Consider the following 24,942-nt stretch of genomic DNA (forward strand, 5'->3'; position numbering starts at 1 on the left):
TTAAACTATGCCTATCTATATGTTCAGCAATTTTATTCTTTATGATAGTTTCTACCATTTTGCCTGGCACAGGGATAGTTCTCCTTTCTTTACAGCAACAGACATCAGCTGCTTGCTTTTGCTCATAACTGAAGAGGATTTGCAAGCTATGCAATTGAATACAGTTTATTTTGACTATTGTCTTATTGGTCAAAATGTTTTTGTGCAGTTGAAAACAACTGTTGACATTGTTGTACTCTGAGCACTTTGGGCCAGATCTATGAAAGAGCTTTCCCCATTTTGGATCCATGGGAAGAATGTTTATTTTTTGGATTTATATTCTGCTGTTCATAGCAGATTCCACTGAGACATTCATAAGTAAAATATACATATAAATAACAGAACAAAAACCAATTAAAATATAATATAAATAAACATGAAACAGCACCTGATAAAAACATCAAATTAAAAAAATCAAAACAGGCATACCAAAAAGCAACAAATAATACAAGGCTGCAGGTTAATGGCCATCTACTGCTTAGTACATCTGGACTTTTCTAAAATTAATTTTATTAACCTAGACTTCAATATATTCAACTAAGGGTAGGAACAGATTCATTTTTTTTGTTCTCTTAGGAGTTTCATGTATCAAATGAGTCTCACTGCTCAAGCTGAATTAAACTTTCTTGGAAACAGATTAGGTAATTTATAAGTGACCCTGAAAGACTGGATAATATTTAAGCTTGCTTTATGAAATAGGATCAGAAATTTCAGACATTGTTTTTATTATTAAGCAAATAAGTATAAAAATTAAATATTCTTACATTTGAGAGATAACATCACTTAATGAGACAGATTTTCATTCCTGAGCATTAAACAATATACCTTATCACAACAGTTTCGAAATTCCGATCACAAACGTTGACTACTGTGTTCATGAGCTCTTTGTGATTAGGTACATACATGCTGCTAGTCTATTTTGACAGTAACAAACTTTGTGATCTGAATTTCGAAATCGTTGTGGTAAGGAACATTCCTGTTTGTACCCCAGATCAGTCCAGACAAGTGGGTTTTGCATCCCTGCCAGCAGATGGAGGCAGAGAACTAAAAGTCTTGAGGCACTGCTACATAACTGAGAATGCCACCTGCAGAAGGGTCAGAAGAAGAGAAGTTAGAAGATGCTCCCTGAAGTGTTAGGTTCCTTCATTGGCCATCCCTCAGCTTGAACTGGGCGAGCTGGGGGTTGGTAATCCCTGATCAGTTTTAGCCCACAGCAGATCCAGGGGTCTGATAGCCAGGGGTCCTGGTTCCCTCTTATCCCCTGAAGGCTCCTTCTCAGAGGTGTTGCCAGCAGCAGGGAAGTATTGCTTTTTTTGCCTGAATTTCTTCCTTTGCTGTGGCAGCTGTTTCTTTAAAGAAGAAAGAAAAGTGTTACATTTTTCTTTCAGCAGTAACTGCTCCTTTTCTGGTTTGATCATCAGGGCAGGCCCGGGCTGGGGGAAGGCAGCAGTGTAAGTCCTCTGTTCATGGCTTTGGGCTGCTCGGGGAGCCAAAGGTTGCTTTGGGCCGTGTTCCCTCCTTTCCCGCACATCACTGTCACGCAGCTTCTGTTCCTCTGCAGCAGGCCTGGCCGCATGGAGGCAAGATGGCTCCAACAGCAGTTTTCCCGCATGAGAAAGCTTCGGGCTGCTTGGGGAGCCGGAGGCTGCGTTGGGCAGTGCTCCCCTCCTCTTCCGTGGGCTGCGATCACGCGCCTTCTGTTCCTCTGCAGCAGGCCTGGCCACTTGGAGACAAGATGGTGCCGACAGTGGTTTCCCAGTGCAGAAAAGCTTGTCAGGTTGGGAGCCTGACTCTGGGACAGCTAAATGCAGCAGCGTTATGCCAAAATTAGTTTCTGGAGGGGAGGGGCCCTCCAGGGGGGAACAAGGCTGATAGGAGAGCCACCGGTTCCCATCAGGATCAATACTGGGAGCCTAAACTGTCAGCAGGAGAAGGGCTGTAGCTCGGAAGGTGACAACTCCTGGGAGCCCAGGGACTCCCCTCGCCTGTTGTCTCTGGTGATCCTGCCGGGGGGAGGGGGGGGAGCAGATGCAAGCTCAGGGGAGAGGATGACGTGGAGTTTTCCTCAGAATTTGTCTTGCTTATGCATGAGGCCTTTTTAACCAGGAAAAGCACTGGTTATAAAAGGGCATTTCTGTCAGCTGACTCGTCCTGCTGCAAAGAGGTTGAAGGCTTCTTGGCTGGGGTCAGGAAACCTCCTTCGTCGACTGGGCCTGGACCATCTTGAGGGGCCTGGCAGTTCAGATGATTCAGACCTGGATGACCCAGAAGATGATCATGGGGTTGGTCCGGGGGTGGATCAGGATGACCCAGCAGATCTCATGGTGGATGTTGATCAGGCTGCTCCCGAACAGGTCCCGATAATGGAGGGAGATGGCCTGCAGGTGGTTCGTCTGTTCCATGAGGAGGAGTTGAGGCCCCTTATTTCCCACGTTCGGAAGGAACTGGATATTAAGGTGGTCCAGGAGGACTCTGACAATGAAGGGGTGGATCCAGTGTTGTTTGGCCCACCAAAACTGGTGAACCAGGAATGGGACTTCCCAAAGGCGATCCCCAAGGTGGCTAGAGCCAAAGTAAAATTATATCCCCTCTCGGTGCGACATCTGCTGTGGTTGCAGAATTTGTCAGCTGTTACGTGGTCTAAGTCTCAGCTCTGTAATCTTCCCCTTTAAAGAAAGGAAAATTGTTGTTCAGGGAGGACCTGAACCAATTGATGAAGGTTTTATGGGAGTCTAAAGGGAATAAGCTGCCGGAGGATAAGATGACAGGAAGTCTTTTCTGCCTCGCTCTAGGTTTCGGGAGTTGTGCGATTTTTGTCCCAATAAAGGTTCTGCACTGTCTTCATGGCAGAACCAGGGTTCCAGTAGGCAGCAGTCCTTTCGAGGTGCCTGTAGACTTCCCTGAGAGGGCTCTGACCAGGGGAGCCTCTGGCAGTAAGGTTTCACAATGAAGCCAGGCTGGTCCACTCTCTTGAGATGGCAGTAGAAGGCTGTCTATCACAGTTTTATGAAGAGTGGACCAGAATTACCTGGAACCAATGGATCCTAGAGGTAATAAGGAATGGCTATGCTTTATAATTTTTTCGACTCATTACAGAAGCTTTCATGGTGTCTCATTGCAGTGTCTGAGGCAAGCAAGTGGCGATTCGGGACACTTTGTATCACCTTCAGTTGCTGGCATGATAGTACCGGTAGCTGCCAGGGAGCACGGTCGCAGGAAGTATTTGATTTACTTTGTTGTGCCAAAAAAAAAGGAAGGAGCCTTTCATCCCATCCTTGATCTGCAAAATGGTGAAAATGTGATACTGCGAGTGCCCCATTTTTCCGAATGTAAACATTGTGGATGGTGAAAGCGGCAGTTTGTCTCGTGGAGTTTTTTGGGCCTTGCTGGACTTGACAGAAGCCTATCTGCACATACCCATTCGGGAAGAACATCAAAGTTTCTTCGTGTTATGGTTCTGGGGTAACTTTTCCAGTTTCGGGTCCTCCCATTCAGTTTGGTGACTGCAGTTTGGTGGTGGTGGCAGCAGCTCTCCACAGGGAGGGGATCCTAGTTCATTCTTATTCAGATGACTGTCTTATCCGAGGGAAATCAGAGGAGGTATGCCGTGTCTGTGCACATGGATATGTTGCTGTCCTTGAGCTGGGCGGTGAATTTGATGAAGAGTCACCTGAGCCCTGTCATGACGCTGGAGTACTTGGAGGCAAAGTTCAATACTCAGCTCGGCAGAGTGTTTTTCACCTTGGAGAGGATTCGGAAGTTACAATCCCAGGTGTTGCGGAGTTTGTAGATGCTAGTGCCCAGGGCTTGAGATTATCTTCAGGCCCTGTGTTCAATGGCATCTATGTTGAATCTCCTGTTGTGCTGGAATCCATTTGTCAAGGAGTTTCATCGGGCTTTTCCCGCTGCAGGATACTTCCATGTCCAGTCTCTCATGATGGCTGTGCCGACCCAATTTGGAGATGACACAGCCATGAGGGCCTGGAGGTTCTGGACTGGGTTATAGGGATCACAGATGCCAACCTCAAGGGTTGGGAGGCGATCTATCAAGAAAGGCTGGCACAAGGACTGTGGTCGCCAGTGGAAGCATCCTGGTCTATCAATCGCTTGGAAATGAGAGCAGTGTGCAGGGCTAGTGGAAATCCACAAGTTCAAGGTTGAATGGTCACAGTGTTTTCGGACAATGCAACAGCGGTAGCTTATATCAGTCAGCAAGGGGGAACAAAGAGTCGCGTGATTGCCCAAGGAGCCCAGGACATTTTTGCCTGGGTGGGGCAACATTTGCAGGGGATAGCGGCTTCACATGTTACAGGAGTGGACAATGTGCAAGAGGACTCTCTCAGCAGATTGCAGTTGGACCCAGGAGAATGGGAGCTGTTGAAGGAGGCATTCGGCCTTATCCAGTCTCATTGAGGCAGTCCCCATCTGGATCTGATGGCGACAAGGAGCACAGCCAAGGCAGCAAGTTTCTTCAGCTGCAGATGATAGGTTGCAGCTGAGGGCATAGACGCTCGGGTTCTTCCATGGCTGACAAGGATTCTGAATATATGTGTTCCCTCTGTGACCATTAATAGGTTGAATGTTAAGGCACATCGAGAGGCATCTGGGCCAGGTGGAACTCAGGGTGCCGGAGAGGCTGTGTCATCCCTGGTTCACAGATCTGGTTTAGCACACAATTTAAGGTCCCTGAGACTGGCTCATTTGTAGGGGGCTGTTAAGGCAAGGTCCTGTTTTCTCGAATCGGGCAGATCACTTTTGTCTCACATCTTGACTTTTAAGAGCAAACGAGAGAAAAACGATACTCTGAGCCTGTGATTTTCAAGAGCTTAGTTTACAATTCCTTGCAGGTTCAGGTGGCAGCCTTTGGGTGTCTCAGAGGTATACTACTGGGAAAAGATTGTTGGACTCCCATCCAGATGTTGTGAGGTTTTTGTAGGGGGTTGAGCATCTGCGGCCACCGGTGCATAGATTGGGTCCAGCATGGAGTTTAAACCTAGTCTTGTGGGTGCTTTGTGGGCCTCTGTTTTGAGCCGTTGAGGAAGGCATTGTTAAAGGACCTCACGCTAAAGATGGTATTTTTGGTGGCAATTTTTTTGTTCAGAAGGATCTCTGAGCTGCAGCCTTTGTCCTGTAGGGAACCATTTTTGAAGATTTCGGGTGAGGGGGTGTCTTTGTGCATGGTTCCTTTGTTCCTATCTAAGGTGGTATCTTCGTTTCACCTGAATCAGACTGTGGAGCTCCTGCCTTCCCAAATTGATCTGTTGAGTCACCGGAGACAAAGGTCACAAACAGTTTTTGGCGGTCGGATCATTTGTTTGTATTGTTTGGAGATGCCAGAAATGGATGCAAGGCCTCCAAGGGCATGATAGTGCATTGGCTGAAAGAAGCTATTGTTTCGGCCTACCTTTGTAAGGAGTTGCAAAGGGTTGCATGTGCACTCTACTAGAGCGCAGGCAGAGTCGTGGGCCGAGTGTCAATTAGTGTCGCCGCAGATTAGTAGAGTGGTGACGTGGTCTTCTCTTCAGACTTGCTGTTGCTGTTGATGTTCAGGCTCCAGGAGAGCCGAACATTGGTGAAAGTGTGTTTAGAGGGGGTCTTTCACGGGCCGTCCAGTGTAGGTGCGCTTTGGTACATCCAACTTATCTGGACTGATCTGGGATACGAACAGGAAAGGAAAATTGGTCTTACTTGCTAATTTTTGTTCCTGAAGTATCACAGATCAGTCCAGAGATCCAGCCCCTTAATGTTCTCAAGACCGTTATGGGAAGTCTGTGTTCTGGCATGCTTCTAGAAAGAACTGTGGGAATGTATACATAGAGAACCTAAAGAAGTTTTCCAGGTGTGGTTAACCTCTTGGTTTGATTTGTGGTTTTTCTGTTTGGGAGGCTCCAATATTTGGGTTTGGCATTCACCCTCATTTAGGGGGTTGTTGAGAAATTCTTATTCTATAGTTGACTTGGGTACAGGTCAATATGGAGGTACTGCAGATGGCTCTCTCGGTTATGTAGCAGTGCCTCAAAATTTTAAGTTCTCTGTCTCCATCTGCTTGTAGGGATGCAAAATCCACTTGTGTGGACTGATCTGTGGTACTTCAGGAACGAAAATTAGCAGGTAAGAACCAATTTTCCTTTGTCTTTACTTTTTTTTTTTTGCTGTTCACCTTATTTTGACTCATCTTGGCAAGAATTTTCTTTTAGTTTTTTGTCCTTCCCAGCATAGCATATGTAAAACACAGTCCATGTCAGCGGACTACTAACATCTGTATTAATTCTTTGGAGCAACTTTTGCCATTATTAAATTTGCATTTTGTGGACCTTATTTGTATATTTCGGACAGTCTTGAGCTCTTTTCACCAATGCTTTGTTTCATTTTTCTCATTCTTGTAGTTACGTGAAGTTTTGTTACAGTTGGGCACAACACATCGAGTACAGCTGTATATAAAAATCTACTTTATTTTTAAATAACTGAAAAACAAAGCTTTCTTCATCTTTCTTCTTCTCTTCATAAAGCTGCAATGAAAATCCAATAATTTGTTAGCGTGAGCACATTCATAGGGATTAAATAACAAGTGAAAGTGGTGGGATATTCCATATCTAGATTGCAGCATGATTGTATGTGACTTGTATTTTGTGTTTAGAAAAATATGAAAAATCAAGCAATGTAGAAACTGGGTGATAGTGCATGCCCTTGACCCTGTTAATTATTCATAGGTTTCAGCAAATAAGAGTTGGATTTAGCTGAAATGGTGCCAAGGCTAGAGAAAGAAAATGTACTTCTTCATCACGGGTACTGTATAGTTCTGCAGTCCGTAAATTGAAGAGAGTGATTATGAACCAGTGACTCCAGAGAACCTGACTGGATAGTGTATAGTCTCACACTCACTTTTTGTTCAATTGTAATTAAAGTGCCAACTAGCAGTTTGTATTAAGAACATAAGAACATGCCATACTGGGTCAGATCAAGGGTCCATCAAGCCCAGCATCCTGTTTCCAACAGTGGCCAATCCAGGCCACAAGAACCTGGCAAGTACCCAAAAACTAAGTCTATTCCATGTTACCGTTGCTAGAAATAGCAGTGGTTATTATCTAAATCAACTTAATTAATAGCAGGTAATGGACTTCTCCTCCAAGAACTTATCCAATCCTTTTTTAAGCCCAGCTACACTAACTGCACTAACCACATCCTCTGGCAACACATTCCAGAGTTTAATTGTGCATTGAGTAAAAAAGAACTTTCTCCGATTAGTTTTAAATGTGCCACATGCTAACTTCATGGAGTGCCCCTAGTCTTTCTATTATCTGAAAGAGTAAATAACCGATTCACATCTACCCGTTCTAGATCTCTCATGATTTTAAACACCTCTATCATATCCCCCCCTCAGCCGTTTCTTCTCCAAGCTGAAAAGTCCTAACCTCTTTAGTCTTTCCTCATAGGGGAGCTGTTCCATTCCCTTATCATTTTGGTCGCCCTTCTCTGTACCTTCTCCAGTACAATTATATCTTTTTTGAGATGTGGCGACCAGAATTGTACACCATATTCAAGGTGTGGTCTCACCATGGAGCGATACAGAGGCATTATGACATTTTCCATTTTATTCACCATTCCCTTTCTAATAATTCCCAACATTCTGTTTGCTTTCTTGACTGCCGCAGCATACTGAACCGATGATTTCAATGTGTTATCCACTATGACGCCTAGATTTCTTTCTTGGGTTGTAGCACCTAATATGGAACCTAACATTGTGTAACTATGGCATGGGTTATTTTTCCCTATATGCATCACCTTGCACATCCACATTAAATTTCATCTGCCATTTGGATGCCCAATTTTCCAGTCTCAGAAGGTCTTCCTGCAATTTATCACAATCTGCTTGTGATTTAACTACTCTGAACAATTTTGTATCTGCAAATTTGATTACCTCACTCGTCATATTTCTTTCCAGATCACTTATAAATATATTGAAAAGTACGGGTCCCAATACAGATCCCTGAGGCACTCCACTGCCCACTTCCTTCCACTGAGAAAATTGTCCATTTAATTCTACTCTCTGTTTCCTGTCTTTTAGCCAGTTTGTAATCCACGAAAGGACATCGCTACCTATCCCATGACTCTTTACGTTTCCTAGAAGCCTCTCATGAGGAACTTTGTCAAACGCCTTCTGAAAATCCAAGTATACCACATCTACCGGTTCACCTTTATCCACATGTTTATTAACTCCTTCAAAAAAGTGAAGCAGATTTGTGAGGCAAGACCTGCCTTGGGTAAAGCCATGCTGACTTTGTTCCATTAAACCATGTCTTTCAATATGTTCTGTGATTTTGATGTTTAGAACACTTTCCACTATTTTTCCTGGCACTGAAGTCAGGGTAACTGGTCTGTAGTTTCCTGGATCGCCCTTGGAGCCCTTTTTAAATATTGGGGTTACATTGGCCACGCTCCAGTCTTCAGGTACAATGGATGATTTTAATGATAGGTTACAGATTTTTACTAATAGGTCTGAAATTTCATTTTTTATTTATTTAATATTTTTATATACTGACATTCGATCTGAGATCACATCGGTTTACATTCAGGTACTGTAGGTATTTCTCTATCCCCAGAGGGCTTTCAATCTAAGTTTTGTACCTGAGGCAATGGAGGGCAAAGTGACTTGCCCAAGGTCACAAGGAGTGACAGTGGGATTCGAACCCTGGTCTCCTGGTTTGTAGCCCATTGCTCTAACCACTTTTTTAATTCCTTCAGAACCCTGGGGTGTATACCATCCGGTCCAGGTGATTTACTACTCTTCAGTTTGTCAATCAGGTCTACCACATCTTCTAGGTTCACCGTGATTTGGTTCAGTCCATCTGAATCATTACCCATGAAAACCTTCTCAGTACGGGTATCTCCCCACCATCCTCTTCAGTAAACACTGAAGCAAAGAAATCATTTAATCTTTCCACAATGGCCTTATCTTCTCTAATTGCCCCTTTAACCCCTCGATCATCTAACAGTCCAACTTGACTCCCTCACAGGCTTTCTGCTTCGGATATATTTTAAAAAGTTTTTACTGTGAGTTTTTGCCTCTACGGCCAACTTCTTTTCCAATTCTCTCTTAGCCTGTCTTATCAATGTCTTACATTTAACTTGCCAACACTTATGCATTATCCTATTTTCTTCTGTTGGATCCTTCTTCCAATTTTTTAATGAAGATCTTTTGGCTAAAATAGCTTCTTTCACCTCCCCTTTTAACCATGCCGGTGATCGTTTTGCCTTCTTTCCACCTTTCTTAATGTGTGGAATACATCTGGACTATGCCATCCTGGACATAAAGCGCCACACCGTCTCCCGGGTGCTCCTCTCTGTCATTGCGATATAATTTGTACCCCAGTATAGCACTGTCCCATACCATTGGTTAGCCTCCTTCCACCTTGTCTCTGAGATGCCAGTTAAGTCTATGTCATCATTCACTGCTATACATTCTAATTCTCCAATCTTACTTCTTAAACTTCTGGCATTAGCATACAAACATTTCAAAATTTGTTTTTTGTTTGTATTTTCATTCTGCCTTTTAATTGATATGGATAAGTTAGAATTGTATAGCTCAAGTGAGTTTTTAGTTACTGGCACTTAGACTACTTTTCTTATTTATTGGAACCTCTCTGTCAGGATGCCCTAATTCTAATGCATCATTAGTATCCTTTAAAGATACCTCTCTCCGAACCATGCGCTGCTGAGTGACTGTCAGCTTTCCCCTTTGTTCTAATTTAAAAGCTGCTCTATCTCCTTTTTAAAGTTTAGTGCCAGCAGCCTGGTTCCACCCTGGTTAAGGTGGAGCCCATCCCTTCGGAAGAGACTCCCCCTTCCCCAAAGAGTTCCCCAGTTTCTTACAAAACTGAATCCCTCTTTCTTGCACCATCTTATCAACCACACATTGTGACTCTGGAGCTCTGCCTGCCTTTGGGGACCTGCGTGTGGAACAGGGAACATTTCAGAGAATGCTACCCTAGAGGTTCTGGATTTCAGCTTTCTACCTAAGAGCCTAAATTTGGCTTCCAGAACCTCCCTCCCACATTTTCCTATGTCATTGGTGCCCACATGTACCACGACAGCCGGCTCCTCCCCAGCACTGTCTAAAATCCTATCTAGGCGACGTGTGAGGTCCGCCACCTTCGCACCAGGTAGGCAAGTTACCAGGCGATCCTCATGCCCACCAGCCATCCAGCTATCTACATTCCTAATAATCGAATCACCAACTATGATGGCCGGCCTAACCCTTCCCTCGTGGGCAGTAGGCCTTGGAGACACATCCTTGGTGCGAAAGGACAATGCACCACCTGGAGAGCAGGTCCTTGCTACAGGATCCTTTCCTGCTGCACCAGGTTGATGCTCTCCCATCATGAGACCTTCTTACTCCAAGGCAGCACCAGGGCTGCCAGTCTGAAGTTGGGACTTGACTACTATGTCCCTGAAGGTCTCATCTATGTACCTCTCTGTCTGCCTCAGCTCCTCCAGGTCTGCCACTCTAGCCTCCAGAGATCGGACTCGTTCTCTGAGAGCCAGGAGCTCTTTGCATCGCATGCACATGTACAACTTCTCACTGGTGGGTAAAAAATCATACATGTGACACTCAATGCAAAAGACTGGGACTTGCTGCTGGACTGCTGCCTTCATGTTAAATTTGTTCAGTTCCTAGTTAAGTTTTAGGTTGCTATGGGAGAAGGAATGTGTCTAATTAATGTCCTTTAAATGTATTAGTGAATTCACTATATGTCTGGTAGTGGCCTACAGGGGACTGATTAAACTCTCAATAAAGTTTTGTTGTTGTTGGGTTTTTTTTGTGAACGTGGCACCTGCCTATAAATTAAAGGATGAGCTAGGGGTGGGAGGGTTGGGAAATGGCCTATAGTTCCTTTAGTTAAGTTATTTATGATATAAATGCCAAGCGCTAACAGAAGATAATGTATTCATATAAAGACCTCACTCAATAGGGTCAAAATGTGAACTTGCATTTGTCTCTATAAGTTTTGGTTGAACCTATTTTCTTTGGGAATGATGTTGCTGCCAGTCTCCTGTGGTTTATGGTAGGAAGCTAATGTGATCCTTTTGTCTCATACTTTTTGTTTTATCTGGATCCAGCAGAAAGTGCACTGGGGTGTGCCCTGTCTGCACAGCTCTCTTTTGATTAGGATTAACGAATGGATAGAAGCTTTCCCTATACACGCTGGAATTCTCAGGATTTAGGCAAGCAAATGTGTGTTTTTATGACCTTACAAGTTTACATTTAAAGGCTTTCTCAGTTTCTCTGAAAGTCAGTGAAATCACAGAATTGGGCTTCTGAAACATGGAGCCCGTAACCAGCACAGTAGCTATTGCAGAATGAGATTCTGAAGCATTGTAACCCTTTATAGAATTTTGCAGTGTTCGGTGCCTTTATATCAGGTGCTCAGAATGTACTTACAAGACAGTGAGAGAGGGGATGCATCCAGCACCTCCAGTTTACATTCGGATTCTTCTTGATCGTGGATATCTTGCTGCAGGACCCCACTCAAGAACTCTTCACTCATAGTGTATTTCAGGAAGTTATCTTCGTCCGGAACTGAAAACTGTAATGTATAAGATGCAGTGGCATTCTCATTGCTGCAAGAAAGAGCCAAACAGAACCATCAGCAGAAGCACAACAGGGCGTTTTTCTTCCTTCTGTTTGATAACATGGTTTTTAACCAGAGGGGCCGATCCAATAAGATGTGCGCTGAAAACGGTCCCTCATTGAGTGCCTGTTGCCCCATCCCCTGGGCACCCAGTTCAATATTTAAATGAGACGCAGCGTAAAAAAGGGCACTTTAATGGAGAATTGAGCATCCGTAGCGCTCAATAGTTTATTGCATCAGGTGCCCAATGGCAATGGGCACTCAATGCGAGCATCTATTTTGATCCTGCTTTTTTTTTGCTATAATTCACTTCGGCAACCTCAGCAAAATATTAGGCACCCCTTGCTATGGACATCCAAATTGTGTGGTGATAAGAACAATTTTTTTTAATGAAGTGAAAATATGCAATTATTTTTCACCACCAAAAGCAGTAAATTCAAGTGTCACAATGATACTAAGGGGGAGGACACACTTATCACAACACAGAGAACCTATTTTTAAATGTTTTTCAGGAGCCCTTGACTGCAAGCTGACTTTACTCCACCTCCCAGGCTGGAGTTAAATTTGCCACGCTAAGAAGTGTGTGTTGGGTGCCCAGCGCTTTCCTGCATCAGAAGTAATAGATAATAGAAGGACTAGGGGGCATTCCATGAAGTTAGCAAGTAGCACATTTAAAACTAATCGAAGAAAATTATTTTTCACTCAATGCACAATTAAGCTCTGGAATTTGTTGCCAGAGGATGTGGTTAGTGCAGTTAGTGTAGCTGGGTTTAAAAAGGTTTGGATAAGTTCTTGGAGGAGAAGTCCATTAATGGCTATTAATAAAGTTTACTTAGGGAATAGCCACTGCTATTACTGGCATCAGTAGCATGGGATCTTCTTAGTGTTTGGGTACTTGCCAGGTTCTTGTGGCTTGGTTTGGCCTCTGTTGGAAACAGGATGCTGGGCTTCATGGACCCTTGGTCTGACCCAGCATGGCAATTTCTTATGTTCTTTTGTCCTCATCTGTTTACTTCCTGTTAAGCCTGTTGTATGTAAAGCCTGTTGCTAATTTATTGTTTACTGTAAACCGAGGTGATGTATATTTTTACGTGCCGCGGTATATAAGAATCACTAAATAAATAAATAAATAAATAAATTTGATGGGCGCTATCGGGTTCACGTTAGTTAGGGCACACTAATCTCCTCACTCTATCCAGGGCTAGTGTAGCGCGTCCAAAACGCACGCCCAACCGCATGGAAACCTGTGTGCTAGGCTTTGTGCACTTTATTGCATCGGCTCTAGAGCATGCTAAGAGTCCTGCTCAGTAATTCCACAGTTTGTAGAGAAACTCTACAACAAAAAGTCAACAGATCACGTCCTCTATAATTTATTATTATTTATAGACATGATATTCTGCCTTTTACCAAGGATGGCCTCAAGGTGGATTACAACAAATTTAAAGCAAAGCAATACAGTTTGAATCAACTCTGGAGTTAAAATCAAATTAAGCGTGCAATGGTATCTAATTTATAGTCCTCATTCAAAGTTCAAGCCAGAAAGTTTCTGAATGTGAGCTAACATGGCTCGAGGCACAGGGTTCAGTGCACTTCACAAACTGTTTTCCTGTCGCTCATAGTACTAACATTTTCCGGGACCTGTCATGGCATCTGTTAGTACTGCTACTACTTTTCACTTCAGTAGCGCAGCTACTCGAGAGACAGTCCCAGACCATAGAGGGCTAAAGAGACTTTGAGAATGTCATTTATGAAAACAATGGTTAAAATCATTAAGGCTGTGAGTGGGATAACCAGGGGCTAAGATGCTCTCAGGACATCTCCTTGACAGGTCCTAACACTAAGCTAGAGCTCTCAGAGCTCAAAATGGCCTTTATTTTTAAAGTTGTCTGCGTTTTGTATGGTGTATAGCACCAGCCAATAGAAGGTGGAGATGAGAGCGGTGACTAACCATGGGTAGGACTGCTATAGCGCTAGAGAAGCACAGATCCTTGTAGTGAGTCAATCAAAGAAATAAGGACTTAAAGCACGCGTTTCCACCTTTTATTCAGGAATACTTAGCGCCAGGTTTCGGTCCCCCGACACGGACCCTGTTTCACCACATGGGCTGCGTCGGGAGGGACAGAGGCCCGGAGAACACTGATGTCAATAGAGAAGGACGTGTGAAACAAACTTTAGTCCAGTAAATCGTCAGAGGAAATGCCAGAGACTGAACACGGGCACCTTGCGGAGAGTTATTCAGAAAAATACTTCCGAGTGGCCATAGCCGGTGGCTCGCAGAAAACCTCTCAATCCTTGCTAAACAAGTGGCTTTCTAACCTTGAGCTGTGCAGTGAAGGCATCTCCGCAAGGGCCCGTGTTCAATCTCTGGCGTTTCCTCTGACCGATTTACTGGACTAGTTTGTTTCACACGTCATTCTCTATTGACATCAGTGTTCTCCGGGCCTCTGTCCCTCCCGACGCAGCCCATCTGGTGAAACAGGGTCCGTGTCGGGGGACCGAAACCTCGCTCTAAGTATTCCTGAATAAAAGGTGGAAACGCGTGCTTTAAGTCCTTATTTCTTTGATTGACTCACTACAAGGCTCTGTGCTTCTCTAGCGCTATAGCAGTTCTACCCATGGTGTATAGCACTGACGTTCTGGGAAGATTTATCAAAGATTTTGCTCAAGTTTCTCTGGTACAAAGCTGCTTTAGTTTTACACTGGTGTAAAATACCAGGATGTTTTCATTGATAAACCTGAAACAAATTTGCTCCAAAGCTGCATTTCAGCCTCCCAATCTTTGCTCAGTTAGAGGTTGAAAACACACTTTGAATAAATGCACTACCTTTGACATCTTGTCCTATTGCAAGGTCCTAACCCTGCTGTGTGTTGTGGCTATCACAGGTTCTCCCTCTTTCAATGTTCTTCTTTCCTAGCATGCCTTTACCCAGGGGCTTCCTCTTTTCTTATTACCTTATTCCACATTACCCCCTTCCAAGTCTCTGCTCGTTTTCCAAATCTCCCTCAGTCTTTCTGTATTTGACTTCAGCCTGATCCCAGATTTCTTCTTGCCCCATGTCCTCTGTTCTCCCCACCCCAATGCAAGACACCTGTACAAGACAGGAATTTTTGGGTGTGTCATGCTATTGACTTACCTGAAGGAAATCACACGAGCAGATACAAAGTAATGTCCCAGGGCTGGGGAGGATTTGTATACATCTGTAATCTGACAAGAAAGTTTAATTTAAATATCCCTTCATCAGGAAAATTAAACTTCTTAAACAATTATTGTATTAAGCAAAAAAAGGGAAAATTGGGTTTTACCTGCTAATTTTCATTCATGAAGTACCACAGATCAGTCCAGACAAGTGGGTTTTGCATCCCTACCAGCAGATGGAGGCAGAGAAATAAAAACTGAGGAAACGCTACATAACCAAGAGAGCCATCTGCAGTCCCTCAGTATTGACCTGCACCCAAGCCAATTATAGAGTAACAATTACTCAAAAACCCCCTAAATGAGGGCGAATGCCGAACCCAAAAGTTGGAGTCCCCCAAACAGAAAAAACACAACTCAACACACGGGGCTAAACCGCACCTGGCAAACCTCTTTAGGTTCTGTATATATACATTCTGACAGTTCTGTCCAGTAAGCATGCCAGAACACAGACTTGCTGTAACGGACTTGAGAACATTAAGGGGCTGGGTCTCTGGACTGATCTGTGGTACTTCAGGAATGAAAATTAGCAGGTAAGACCAATTTTCCTTTCCTGTTTACACCCCAGATCAGTCCAGACAAGTGAGATGTACCAAAGCGCATCTATACTGGGAGGGCCCATGACCCCCTCTAAACACACTTTCGCCACAAGTCGGCTCTTCTGGAGCCTGAACTTCTAAATGGTAATGGCAAGATAAAGTGTGAAGAGAAGACCACATCACCGCTGTACAAATCTGCGGTGACACTAATTGATGCTCGACCCATGATGCTGCCTGCACTCTAGTAGAGTGCACACGCAACCCCTCTGGTATTCTCCCCTGACAATTGTAGGCCAAAACAATAGCTTCTTTCAGCCAATGCACTGTCGTGCCCTTGGAGGCCTTGCATCCATTTCTGGCACCTCCAAACAATACAAACAAATGCCACCAAAAACATTTGTGACCTTTGCCTCCAGCGACTCAGCAGATCAGTTTGGGAAGGCAGGAGCTCCACAGTCTGATTCAGGTGAAACGAAGATACCACCTTAGCTAGGAACCAAGGTACCATGCGCAAAGACACCCCCTCGTCTGAAATCTTAAAAAATGGTTCCCTTCAGGACAAAGCTTGCAGCTCCTAGATAATTCTGAACGAAAAAGTTGCCACCAAAAATACCACCTTCAGTGTGAGGTCCTTTAACAATGCCTTCCTCAATGGTTCAAAACGGAGGCCCAAAAAGCACCCGTAAGACCAAGTTCAAACTCCATGCCAGACCCAATATATGCACTGGTAGTCCCAGATGCTCGACCCCCTTCAAAAACCTCACAACATCCGGATGTGAGGCCAACAACCTTTTCCCAGTAGTATACCTCTGAGACACCCAAAGGCTGCCACCTGAACCCGCAAGAAATTGTAAACTAAGCTCTTGAAAATCACAGGCTCAGAGTATCTTTTTTGTCACAAGCGCGACACAAGTCAAGTTGCGAGACAAAAGTGATCCGCCCGAGAAAATAGGACCTTGCCTTAACAGCCCCTGCAAATGAGCCAATCTCAGGGACTGTCAATGTTGGCTGAACCAGATCTGCAAACCACGGATGAAACAGTCTTTCCGGCACCCCCAGTATCACCTGGCCTGGATGCCTCTTAATGTGCTGAAACACTCGACCTATTAATGGTCATGGAGGGAACACATTTAGCTGGATCCTTTTCGGCCATGGAAGAACCTGAGCGTCTATGCCCTCGGCTGCAACCTATCATCTGCAGCTGCTTTCTTGGCTTTGTTCCTTGTCGCCAACAGATCCAGATGGGGACTGCCTCAATGAGACTGGATAAGGCTGAAGGCTTCCTTCGACAGCTCCCATTCTCTCGGGTCCAACTGTTACCTGCTGAGATAGTCCACTTGCACATTGCCCACTCCCACAGCATGTGAAGCGGCTATCCCCTGCAAATGCCACTCCGCCCAGGCATAAAGGTCCTGGGCTCATTGAGCAACTGCATGACTCTTCATTCCACTTTGCCAATTGATATAAGCCACCATTGTTGCATTGTCTGAAAACACTCTGACCATTCGATCTTGATCTGGTGGAAGGATTTCCGCCAACACCCTGCACACTGCTCTCATTTCCAAGTGATTGATAGACTAAGATGCTTCCACTGGAGACCACAGTCCTTGTGTCAGCCATTCTTGACATATCATTTCCCATCCGTGATCCCTATAACCCAGTCCAGAACATGCAGGTCCATGCCTTTCTCCAAATTGGGCCAACATAGCCACCACAAGAGACTGGACCTGGAAGTATCCTGCAGTGGTAAAGCCGTTGAAACTCAACTGACAATTGATTCCAGCATGACAGCAATGCCTCCTCTAGAGGGCGCATATGGAAAAAAAGCCCTTGGCACCAAATTCAATGAAGATGCCATGAAACCCAGTACCTAAATATAATCCCAAACCTTGGGCCCTGGCATACACAAAATCTGCACCACCTGGGATTGTAACTTCCGAATCCGCTCTGAGGTGAAAAACACTCTGCCGAGCTGATTATCGAACTTTGTCCCCAAGTATTGCAGCATCTGGGTAGGGCTCAGGTGACTCTTTACCAAATTCACCACACAGCTCAAGGACCACAACATGTCCATCACCGTGCGCGCAGACTACTGGCATATCTCCTCTGATTTCCCTTGAATAAGCCAGTCATCTGGATAAGTATGAACTAGGATCCCATCCCTGCAGAGAGCTGCTGCCACCACCACCATCGCTTTTGTGGATGTGCGAGGTGCAGTTGCCAAACCAAACGGGAGGGCCCGAAACTGGAAAAGTTACCCCGGAACCAAAACACAAAGAAACTTTGATGTTCTTCCCGAATGGGTATCTGTAGATAGGCTTCTGTCAAGTCCAGCGAGGTCCGAAAAACTCCACGAAACAAACTGCCGCTATCACCGTCCGCAGTGTTTCCATACGGAAAAACAGGAAACTCACAGTATCACATGTCACCTTTTGCAGATTGAGAATGGGACAAAAGGCTCCTTTCTTTTTTGGCACAACACAGTAATTCGAGTACTTCCCGCAACCACGCTCCCTGGCCGTTACCGATACTATCATGCCAGCAACTGAAGGTGACACAACGTGTCCCAAATCGTCGCTTGCTTGCCTCAGACACTTCAATGAAACACTACGAAAGCTTCTGTGATGGTTTGAAAACATTCTAAAGCATAGCCGTCCATTATTACTCTAGGACCCATTTTACCAGGTAATCCTGGTCCACTCTTCATAAAATTGTGATAGACGACCTTCCACAACAATTTTGAGAGAGTGGACCATCCTGGCTTCATTGTTAAACCTCATCGCTGCCAGGCCCCTGGTTGGAGCCCTCTCAGGGAGGTCTAGAGGCTCCTCAAAAGGACTGCTGCCTACTGGAACCCTGGTTCTGCCATGAAGACAGTGCAGACCCTTATTGGGACAAAGATCGCACAACTCCTGAAACCTACAACAAGGTGGAAAAGACTTCCTGTCATCTTATCCTCCCGCAGCTTATTCCCTTTAGAATCCCAGAAAACCTTCATCAGTTGTTTCAGGTCCTCCCTGAACAACAGTCTTCCTTCCTTTAAAGGGAAGATTACAGAGCTGAGACTAGGACCACGTAACAGCTGACCAATTCTGCAACCACAGCAGATGTCGCACCGAGACCGCTGCGGCCTTATTCCTGGCCAAAGTCCAGCTCAAGTCATAAAGTGTATTAGCCTCATTTGCAATCCTGGTCTCCACCTGAGTTGCCTGGCTATTAACACCAGCATCTGCTGAAGACTTGTCCTGGACCCAGCATTAATATGCCCCCTGCATCAGACTTCCATAGAGCGCTGCTTACAGTCAGCACCAGACTTTAGAGATCCTCTCCCAATGAATCTCTAGCTTACAGTCCTACGCATCCTTTAATGCTGTCAAACCCACAACCAGTCTGGTAAGAGACCAATGTGTGCCAGCCAGCTGTTTGCATGGTTTTCAGAATGGTACAGCTCTGAGTTCCACTTCTGGATGAGGTCTCCTGTCCGAATCAGCTGGGGATGCTGCAGATGTAGATTTCACAGCTCCTGATGGGGAGGAGAGTATAAGCCAATGCACAACAGTGATACCCACTGGCCAGCCCTAGGGTGCACAGATAACAGGCTTTTGAGGGAGCTGCAGTAGGTGGCACCTGACCAAGGATAATGATTGCAATGCCTGGGAGAGGTGAGGGATAATTCAAAAGTAGGGGAACCCCAGCTCACTGGTTGTGAATGAAGGTTTGTGGTGCCAAAGCCCAACAGAGGCAGAATCCGATTGAGCTCAAAGGAAGAGGACACTGTTGGGCCTAAAAAATAAATCTTTTTACAAAAAGGATATTTCTGCCAGCTCATGGGATAGTTAGCTCTGTCTTGTGGAGTTATTCTGAATGTCAGACTGGAGCTCATAGTACTCAGCAGTCTGGTGATCTGGACCTCGAAAGCTCAGTCGAGAGGGTTTGGCTTAGGCAGAAGACATCCCAAGAGTATCTGGTAAGGTCAAGCCTGCAGGAAGGTCATCTTCAAGGAGAGAAGCTAATTGGTGACAAATCTGTCTTGTGTGCCAAAACAATAATACCAATAGCACCGATTCTACATTAAGAATTTATGTGAAAACAACAACTAAGAAAATTTGCTATACTTCATTTTCAGTCAGACCTCTAGACATTGGACAGAATTGTAACTATGCATTATGGGGCGGATTTTCAGAGCCCTGCTCGCGTAAATCCGCCCAAAACCGGGCGGATTTACGCGAGCAGGGCCCTGCACGCCGGGAAGCCTATTTTACATAGGCCTCCCGGCGCGCGCAGAGCCACGGGACTCGCGTAAGTCCCGGGGTTCTCCAAGGGGGGCGTGTCGGGGGCGGGCCCGGTCGTCGCGGCGTTTCGGGGGCGTGTCGGCAGAGTTTTGGGGGCGGGTACAGGGGCGTGGCTACGGCCCGGGGCGGTCCGGGGGCATGGCCGCGCCCTCCGTACCCGCCCCCAGGTCGCGGCCCGGCGCGCAGGAGGCCCGCTGGCGCGCGGGGATTTACGCCGATTTACGCCTCCCAGAGGGAGGCGTAAATCCCCCGACAAAGGTAAGGGGGGGTTTAGACAGGGCCGGGCGGGTGGGTTAGGGAGGGGAAGGGAGGGGAGGGCAAAGGAAAGTTCCCTCCGAGGCCGCTCCGATTTCGGAGCGGCCTTGGAGGGAACGGGGGTAGGCTGCGCGGCTCGGCGCACGCCGGCTATACAAAATCCATAGCCTTGCGCGCGCCGATCCAGGATTTTAGCATTTATCTACTAAAATCCAGCGTACTTTTGTTTGCGCCTGGAGCGCAAACAAAAGTAGGCTATTCGCGCGCCTTTTAAAATCCGCCCCTATGTATACATGGTGGGGTAGATTTTCAAAAAACGCGAATAGGCGTACTTTTGCTGGCGCATCAGGCGCAAGCAAAAGTACGCTGGATTTTAGTAGATACGTGCGGAGCCGCGCGTATCCACTAAAATCCTGGATTGGCGCGCGCAAGGCTATCGATTTTGTATAGCCGGCGCGCGCCGAGCCGCGCAGCCTACCCCCGTTCCCTCCAAGGCCGCTCCGAAATCGGAGCGGCCTTGGAGGGAATCCTCTAACGCCCTCCCCTCACCTTCCCCTCCCTTCCTCTACCTAACCCACCCGCCCGGCCCTTTCTACACCCCCCCTTACCTTTCTCCGGGGATTTACGCCTCCCGGAGGGAGAAGTAAATCCCCGCGCGCCAGCGGGCCTCCTGCGCGCCGGGCCGCGACCTGGGGGCGGGTACGGAGGGCGCGGCCACGCCCCCGGACCGCCCCGGGCCGTAGCCACGCCCCCGTACCCGCCCCCAAAACGCTGCCGACACGCCCCCGAAACGCCGCGACGACCGGGCCCGCCCCCGACACGCCCCCCTCGGAGAACCCCGGGACTTACGTGAGTCCCGGGGCTCTGCGCGCGCCGGTGAGCCTATGTAAAATAGGCTCACCGGCGCGCAGGGCCCTGCTCGCCTAAATCCGCCCGGTTTTGGGCGGATTTAGGCGAGCAGGGCTCTGAAAATCCGCCCCGGTGTGTCTTCAATGCAATATAATATGAATGGGGGAGAAGCACCATTTGTTCTTACCCTCTTTATTATTTGGTCAGACAGCAAATTAGTTTCCTCTGGTGCGGATAAGTGCATTGCAGTGGGGATACACTTATTAATTACTCTTATTGTTCCTGTGTAATTTTTACTCAACGGCGAGTCAAGATAGAATGTTTCATCTTCATCTATATAAACAGCTGGAAGGAAAAACACAAAGGGGTCCATTAATAGGTGTATGGTGTGGTCTAGGAGAGCATGGTCAAGGCAGAGTGCATGCCCAGTGCCTGTCAGAAGGCCGTCCCCCCACCCTATCCCATTCCCCACAAACATTCTTGCGGAGTGACACAGAGTCAATAGAAGAAATCTGCACCTAGAAAATAGTTGTGCCAGGATGTGTAAAACAGGTTATCCCTGCCCAAGGAGTCCAACGGAAGGCGCTCATCACCATGCATGCGCAATCCCAATGAAGAGCAGGGCATCCCAGCAGTGCCAGAGACACATGGGATCACCTGCCCCATGAATCATAGGGTCTAGAGATTAATTTGCGAGTGGACCATTTATGTACCCTAAGTCAGCTTGCAACTCTAGGTTTCAGCATGCTTGGACCCCAAGATTACCAGGGACATTGTAGCACAACTGGATGATCCAAAATACTACTGAAAGATCTGTGCACATTCAGCCGAGTCCTTAGATGGTTGATCAAGGTGCCCCCTACCTCAAGCACTCTTGCCCAGGCGTCATTGCATATGTTTACTAATACAGGGAAGATAAGGTCACACTAAAGTGGGCAGGCAGTGGGCCAGTTGGTCTTTCTGTGGTCATCTACGATGTTCAATACATGTAGGAACAGCCTAGTAATTGCTGAACTGTATTTAGAGGGCTGATTGCTATGAGAAATCCCAACAGCTCTGTGAAATCTGGTGTTGGACCCTTATGGATTCTTCTGCCTGTCCCTTCTCAGGTTTAATTGACTCTTTCATGCCATCAATCTGGCAGAAGTGACCACCAAAACAGACCTGGTCACCAGTATTTTTTTAGTAAGTGACCATACGACCACTGTGCTTCAGTGGTGTTGTGGCAGAAGTCCAGTTATCAACAACAGCCACAAATATTGTTTTGTCCAGCAGTGTGACCACCAAGTCTGAGGAATTATTTGCCACCTTGTGATTTTCAGGTGGTGGGAGATGCAGTTAGTAATTGATAAGGAATCACGTGGGAATATCTTAATCAACTAGTGAATATCACAGCAATTTAAACTATAGCAGATGCTAAAGGGAGGTAGATAAAGGAAGAGCAGAGCTTGCTAGAAATGTGCAGCAGTTTGATATATTTGTAATGATGAAGGAAGGAGAAAAGCTTGCAGAAGTATCCATTCCTTAAATAGATACAATTCCTAGTCTGATCCCTAGACTGTATCTCATTTCACTGAAATGGAGCACAAATTGAAACGCCTGATCTCTTTTATGAAGTAAATAAAACCGAATACATACCTGAATAGAGAACTAAGCTAACAATCGTTATGATGATGATAAATGCAAAAACTGATGCTATGACCATCCACAGCCGACACTTCCAGAAAACACGTTCCCTGCACGAGTCTCTGCATTTCATTTTCTAATGAAAAATATAGAAAAGAAGAGAGAACATGCTTTTTGGAGTTTTCTTTGGAGGGGAGAAGTAGTTTTGAGCGGGGCGGTCTTTCTGCTCTTTGGGGCTTGCAGTTAAGTTGAAAGCAGGTTGGGATGCAGCGTCGTCAGTGCTTTATTCACAACTACCGGGGAATTCCTCCCCTCCAGTAATTATTGTGATGGTCCTTGGCTGGGTGCCACTGGGTCCTTGGCTGGGTGTCACTGAGCTCCCTCTCAGCCTTGGTTAACCTGGGGAGTGGAGTCAAACCCAGGTCCCTCCATGTGGCTGTGAACACTGCCACGGGACAGGCTCGAGAAAAGGGATTTTTTAAATTAAAGTTGCTCTGTCCTAGTCCCAGAACTGGGAGGAACCCCTTAAGATACGTATTACAAAAGTGACTGACAGCAAACACAGGTGGGGTAGTAGATAAGCTGTACTGATGCATAAAACTAAATATATTTTCATTGAAGTGTCTTAATATGACAAATCAGAATAAAAAGCCTTGATTGGTTGTTTAAGTATCACCATAGCCCTGGTGCAGGAAGGTTCTCTTGCACCTCTGCACTTCATATTTATTATTGTACAAAGGAAAGCGTGAATGAGTTCTATTCCTGGTTTATGTTCGGGGTCCGACAGAAATCTCTCCTTCATTGACTGTTCTGCCATCAGAGAGCTATGTGGAGAGCCAGGGCCAGAACTGCAGTCTGGTGGGGTTCTCAGGTCTTGACCTGAATCGCTAGGGTTAGGACCCACTGGGATGCTGGGGGAAGAGGACAGAAAGTTCCGTTCTGCTCCTTTTAATCTCAGGGTATCCGAAGCAGGAACCAGGAAGTGACGGGGATGCCCTGGTGCATGGAAAAGTTCAATGGGACATTACACGACAGCCCTCATCTTTCTCACGCTGGCTTTTCAATTGAAAACATGGGCAGTGGGCCTAAGAGCTCAAGTCCATAAGTGCTACAAATGTGCTTCTTGAGCTCTTAAGCTGCAGATACCTTCTGAACTATCAAGTGGCCGGAGCAGTCTGAACATTTCCAAGTGCCTCTTGATGTATAAGAGAGCTTTGCCATCAGTTCTTAGCATAAGGAAGGTAGATTTTTCCCTGCTGGTTTAGTGATGCTCTTTCTCCTTATTTTATTACATATTCAACATAGGAAGAAAATATGATTTCTTGCAGAATCTTACCTGCTCAGTAGGAGCTGTTGCAGGAATGAGTAAAGGTTCTCTGATGACAATCTCTGTCTCTGCTCTCCTTCCATTTTCTTCTAATTCTATGTTCTCCTCTTGGCCTTCCACCATTGCAGAAACCCGACAGATAAGTCTCCTCCTGCTTTCGGTAGCTGAAAAATCTTGTTGGCTCTAGAGAATTCACTCTGAGTCGAGAGAGGTAGAACTATTCTTTAACTTGCTGTTAATATTTTGCCTGGGCATTATTCAACGCCTCCCAGCACCTTCCGTATATCGCTGACGTTCTTGGGTAGGAGAGAGTTCCTGTAAGGGAGTGGCCGGCACAGCTTGCAGGCTAAGCAGGTTGAGAAAATAGTGTAAGATGTGTTAAAAAAAAAAAAAAAAGTTCCTTCCAATACTGCTGCTGAGAATAAAGGAGGCCATAGTTACTGAGTCACACTGAACTATGACACAACCTCTGGATCTTCCTGTCTGGCAGCTTTTGTATTTAGATTAGCTTTTTGCTCCTTACATGTTAACTCAAGAGCTCTCGGAAGCTAATTTCTTTTGTTTTCTCTTTGTAAGGAAGAAGAAACTTTGCAGTTTAAGCTTTTCAGATAAGTAAAATATATACTCCTGGAACTACACCACCTCTAGGCCTCTCTTCAGCCAGTTGGGTTTTCAGAATACCTCTCATGAATATGCATGGCATGTATTTACATACAAGACAGGTGGGGCCTGCAAATATGTTTTACTTGGCTATCCTGAAAACCCAGCTGGCTGGGGCAGAGGCATGCTCGGCACTTAAAAGACAGAGGGTCCGAGCCCATGGGGGAATATTCCCACAAGACTCTGATTACTCCAGGAGGATAAACACCTGCCAATTAATGAGCCTCCACACACACAATGCAGCTTATTAATAAGAAAATGGAGCGGCAGGGCTTGCAATAATGTTTGTGAGCCACTTTATTCCTGAAGAGGTGCAGCTACCTTTTAGTTCTGAAAGCATCAACACTCTCCATCCATCGCCATGCATAAGAACATGCCATACTGGGTCAGACCAAGGATCCATCAAGCCCAGCATCCTGTTTCTATCAGTGGCCAATCCAGGCCATAAGAACCTGGCAAGTACCCAAAAATTACGTCTATTCCATGTTACTGTTGCTAGTAATAGCGGTGGTTATTATCTAAGTCAACTTAA

General features: G+C 45.8%; 1 protein-coding gene across 1 annotated transcript; it reads right to left on the reverse strand.

The window, feature by feature from the left end:
• Positions 1-284: 284 nt before the first annotated feature.
• C15H3orf52 (chromosome 15 C3orf52 homolog) lies at positions 285-24,108 on the reverse strand. The gene is made up of 6 exons (XM_029578420.1): positions 23,760-24,108; positions 22,436-22,559; positions 20,985-21,142; positions 14,804-14,874; positions 11,480-11,658; positions 285-6,548 (listed from the first exon to the last, which is right to left on the reverse strand). Exons 1-6 carry the CDS (start codon positions 23,871-23,873, stop codon positions 6,541-6,543), a joined length of 654 nt encoding a protein of 217 aa, XP_029434280.1. The 5' UTR covers positions 23,874-24,108; the 3' UTR covers positions 285-6,540.
• Between the last annotated feature and the right edge of the window lie 834 nt (positions 24,109-24,942).

This window comes from Rhinatrema bivittatum, chromosome 15, assembly GCF_901001135.1.
Source record: "Rhinatrema bivittatum chromosome 15, aRhiBiv1.1, whole genome shotgun sequence".
Classification (NCBI taxonomy): Eukaryota; Metazoa; Chordata; class Amphibia; order Gymnophiona; family Rhinatrematidae; genus Rhinatrema; species Rhinatrema bivittatum.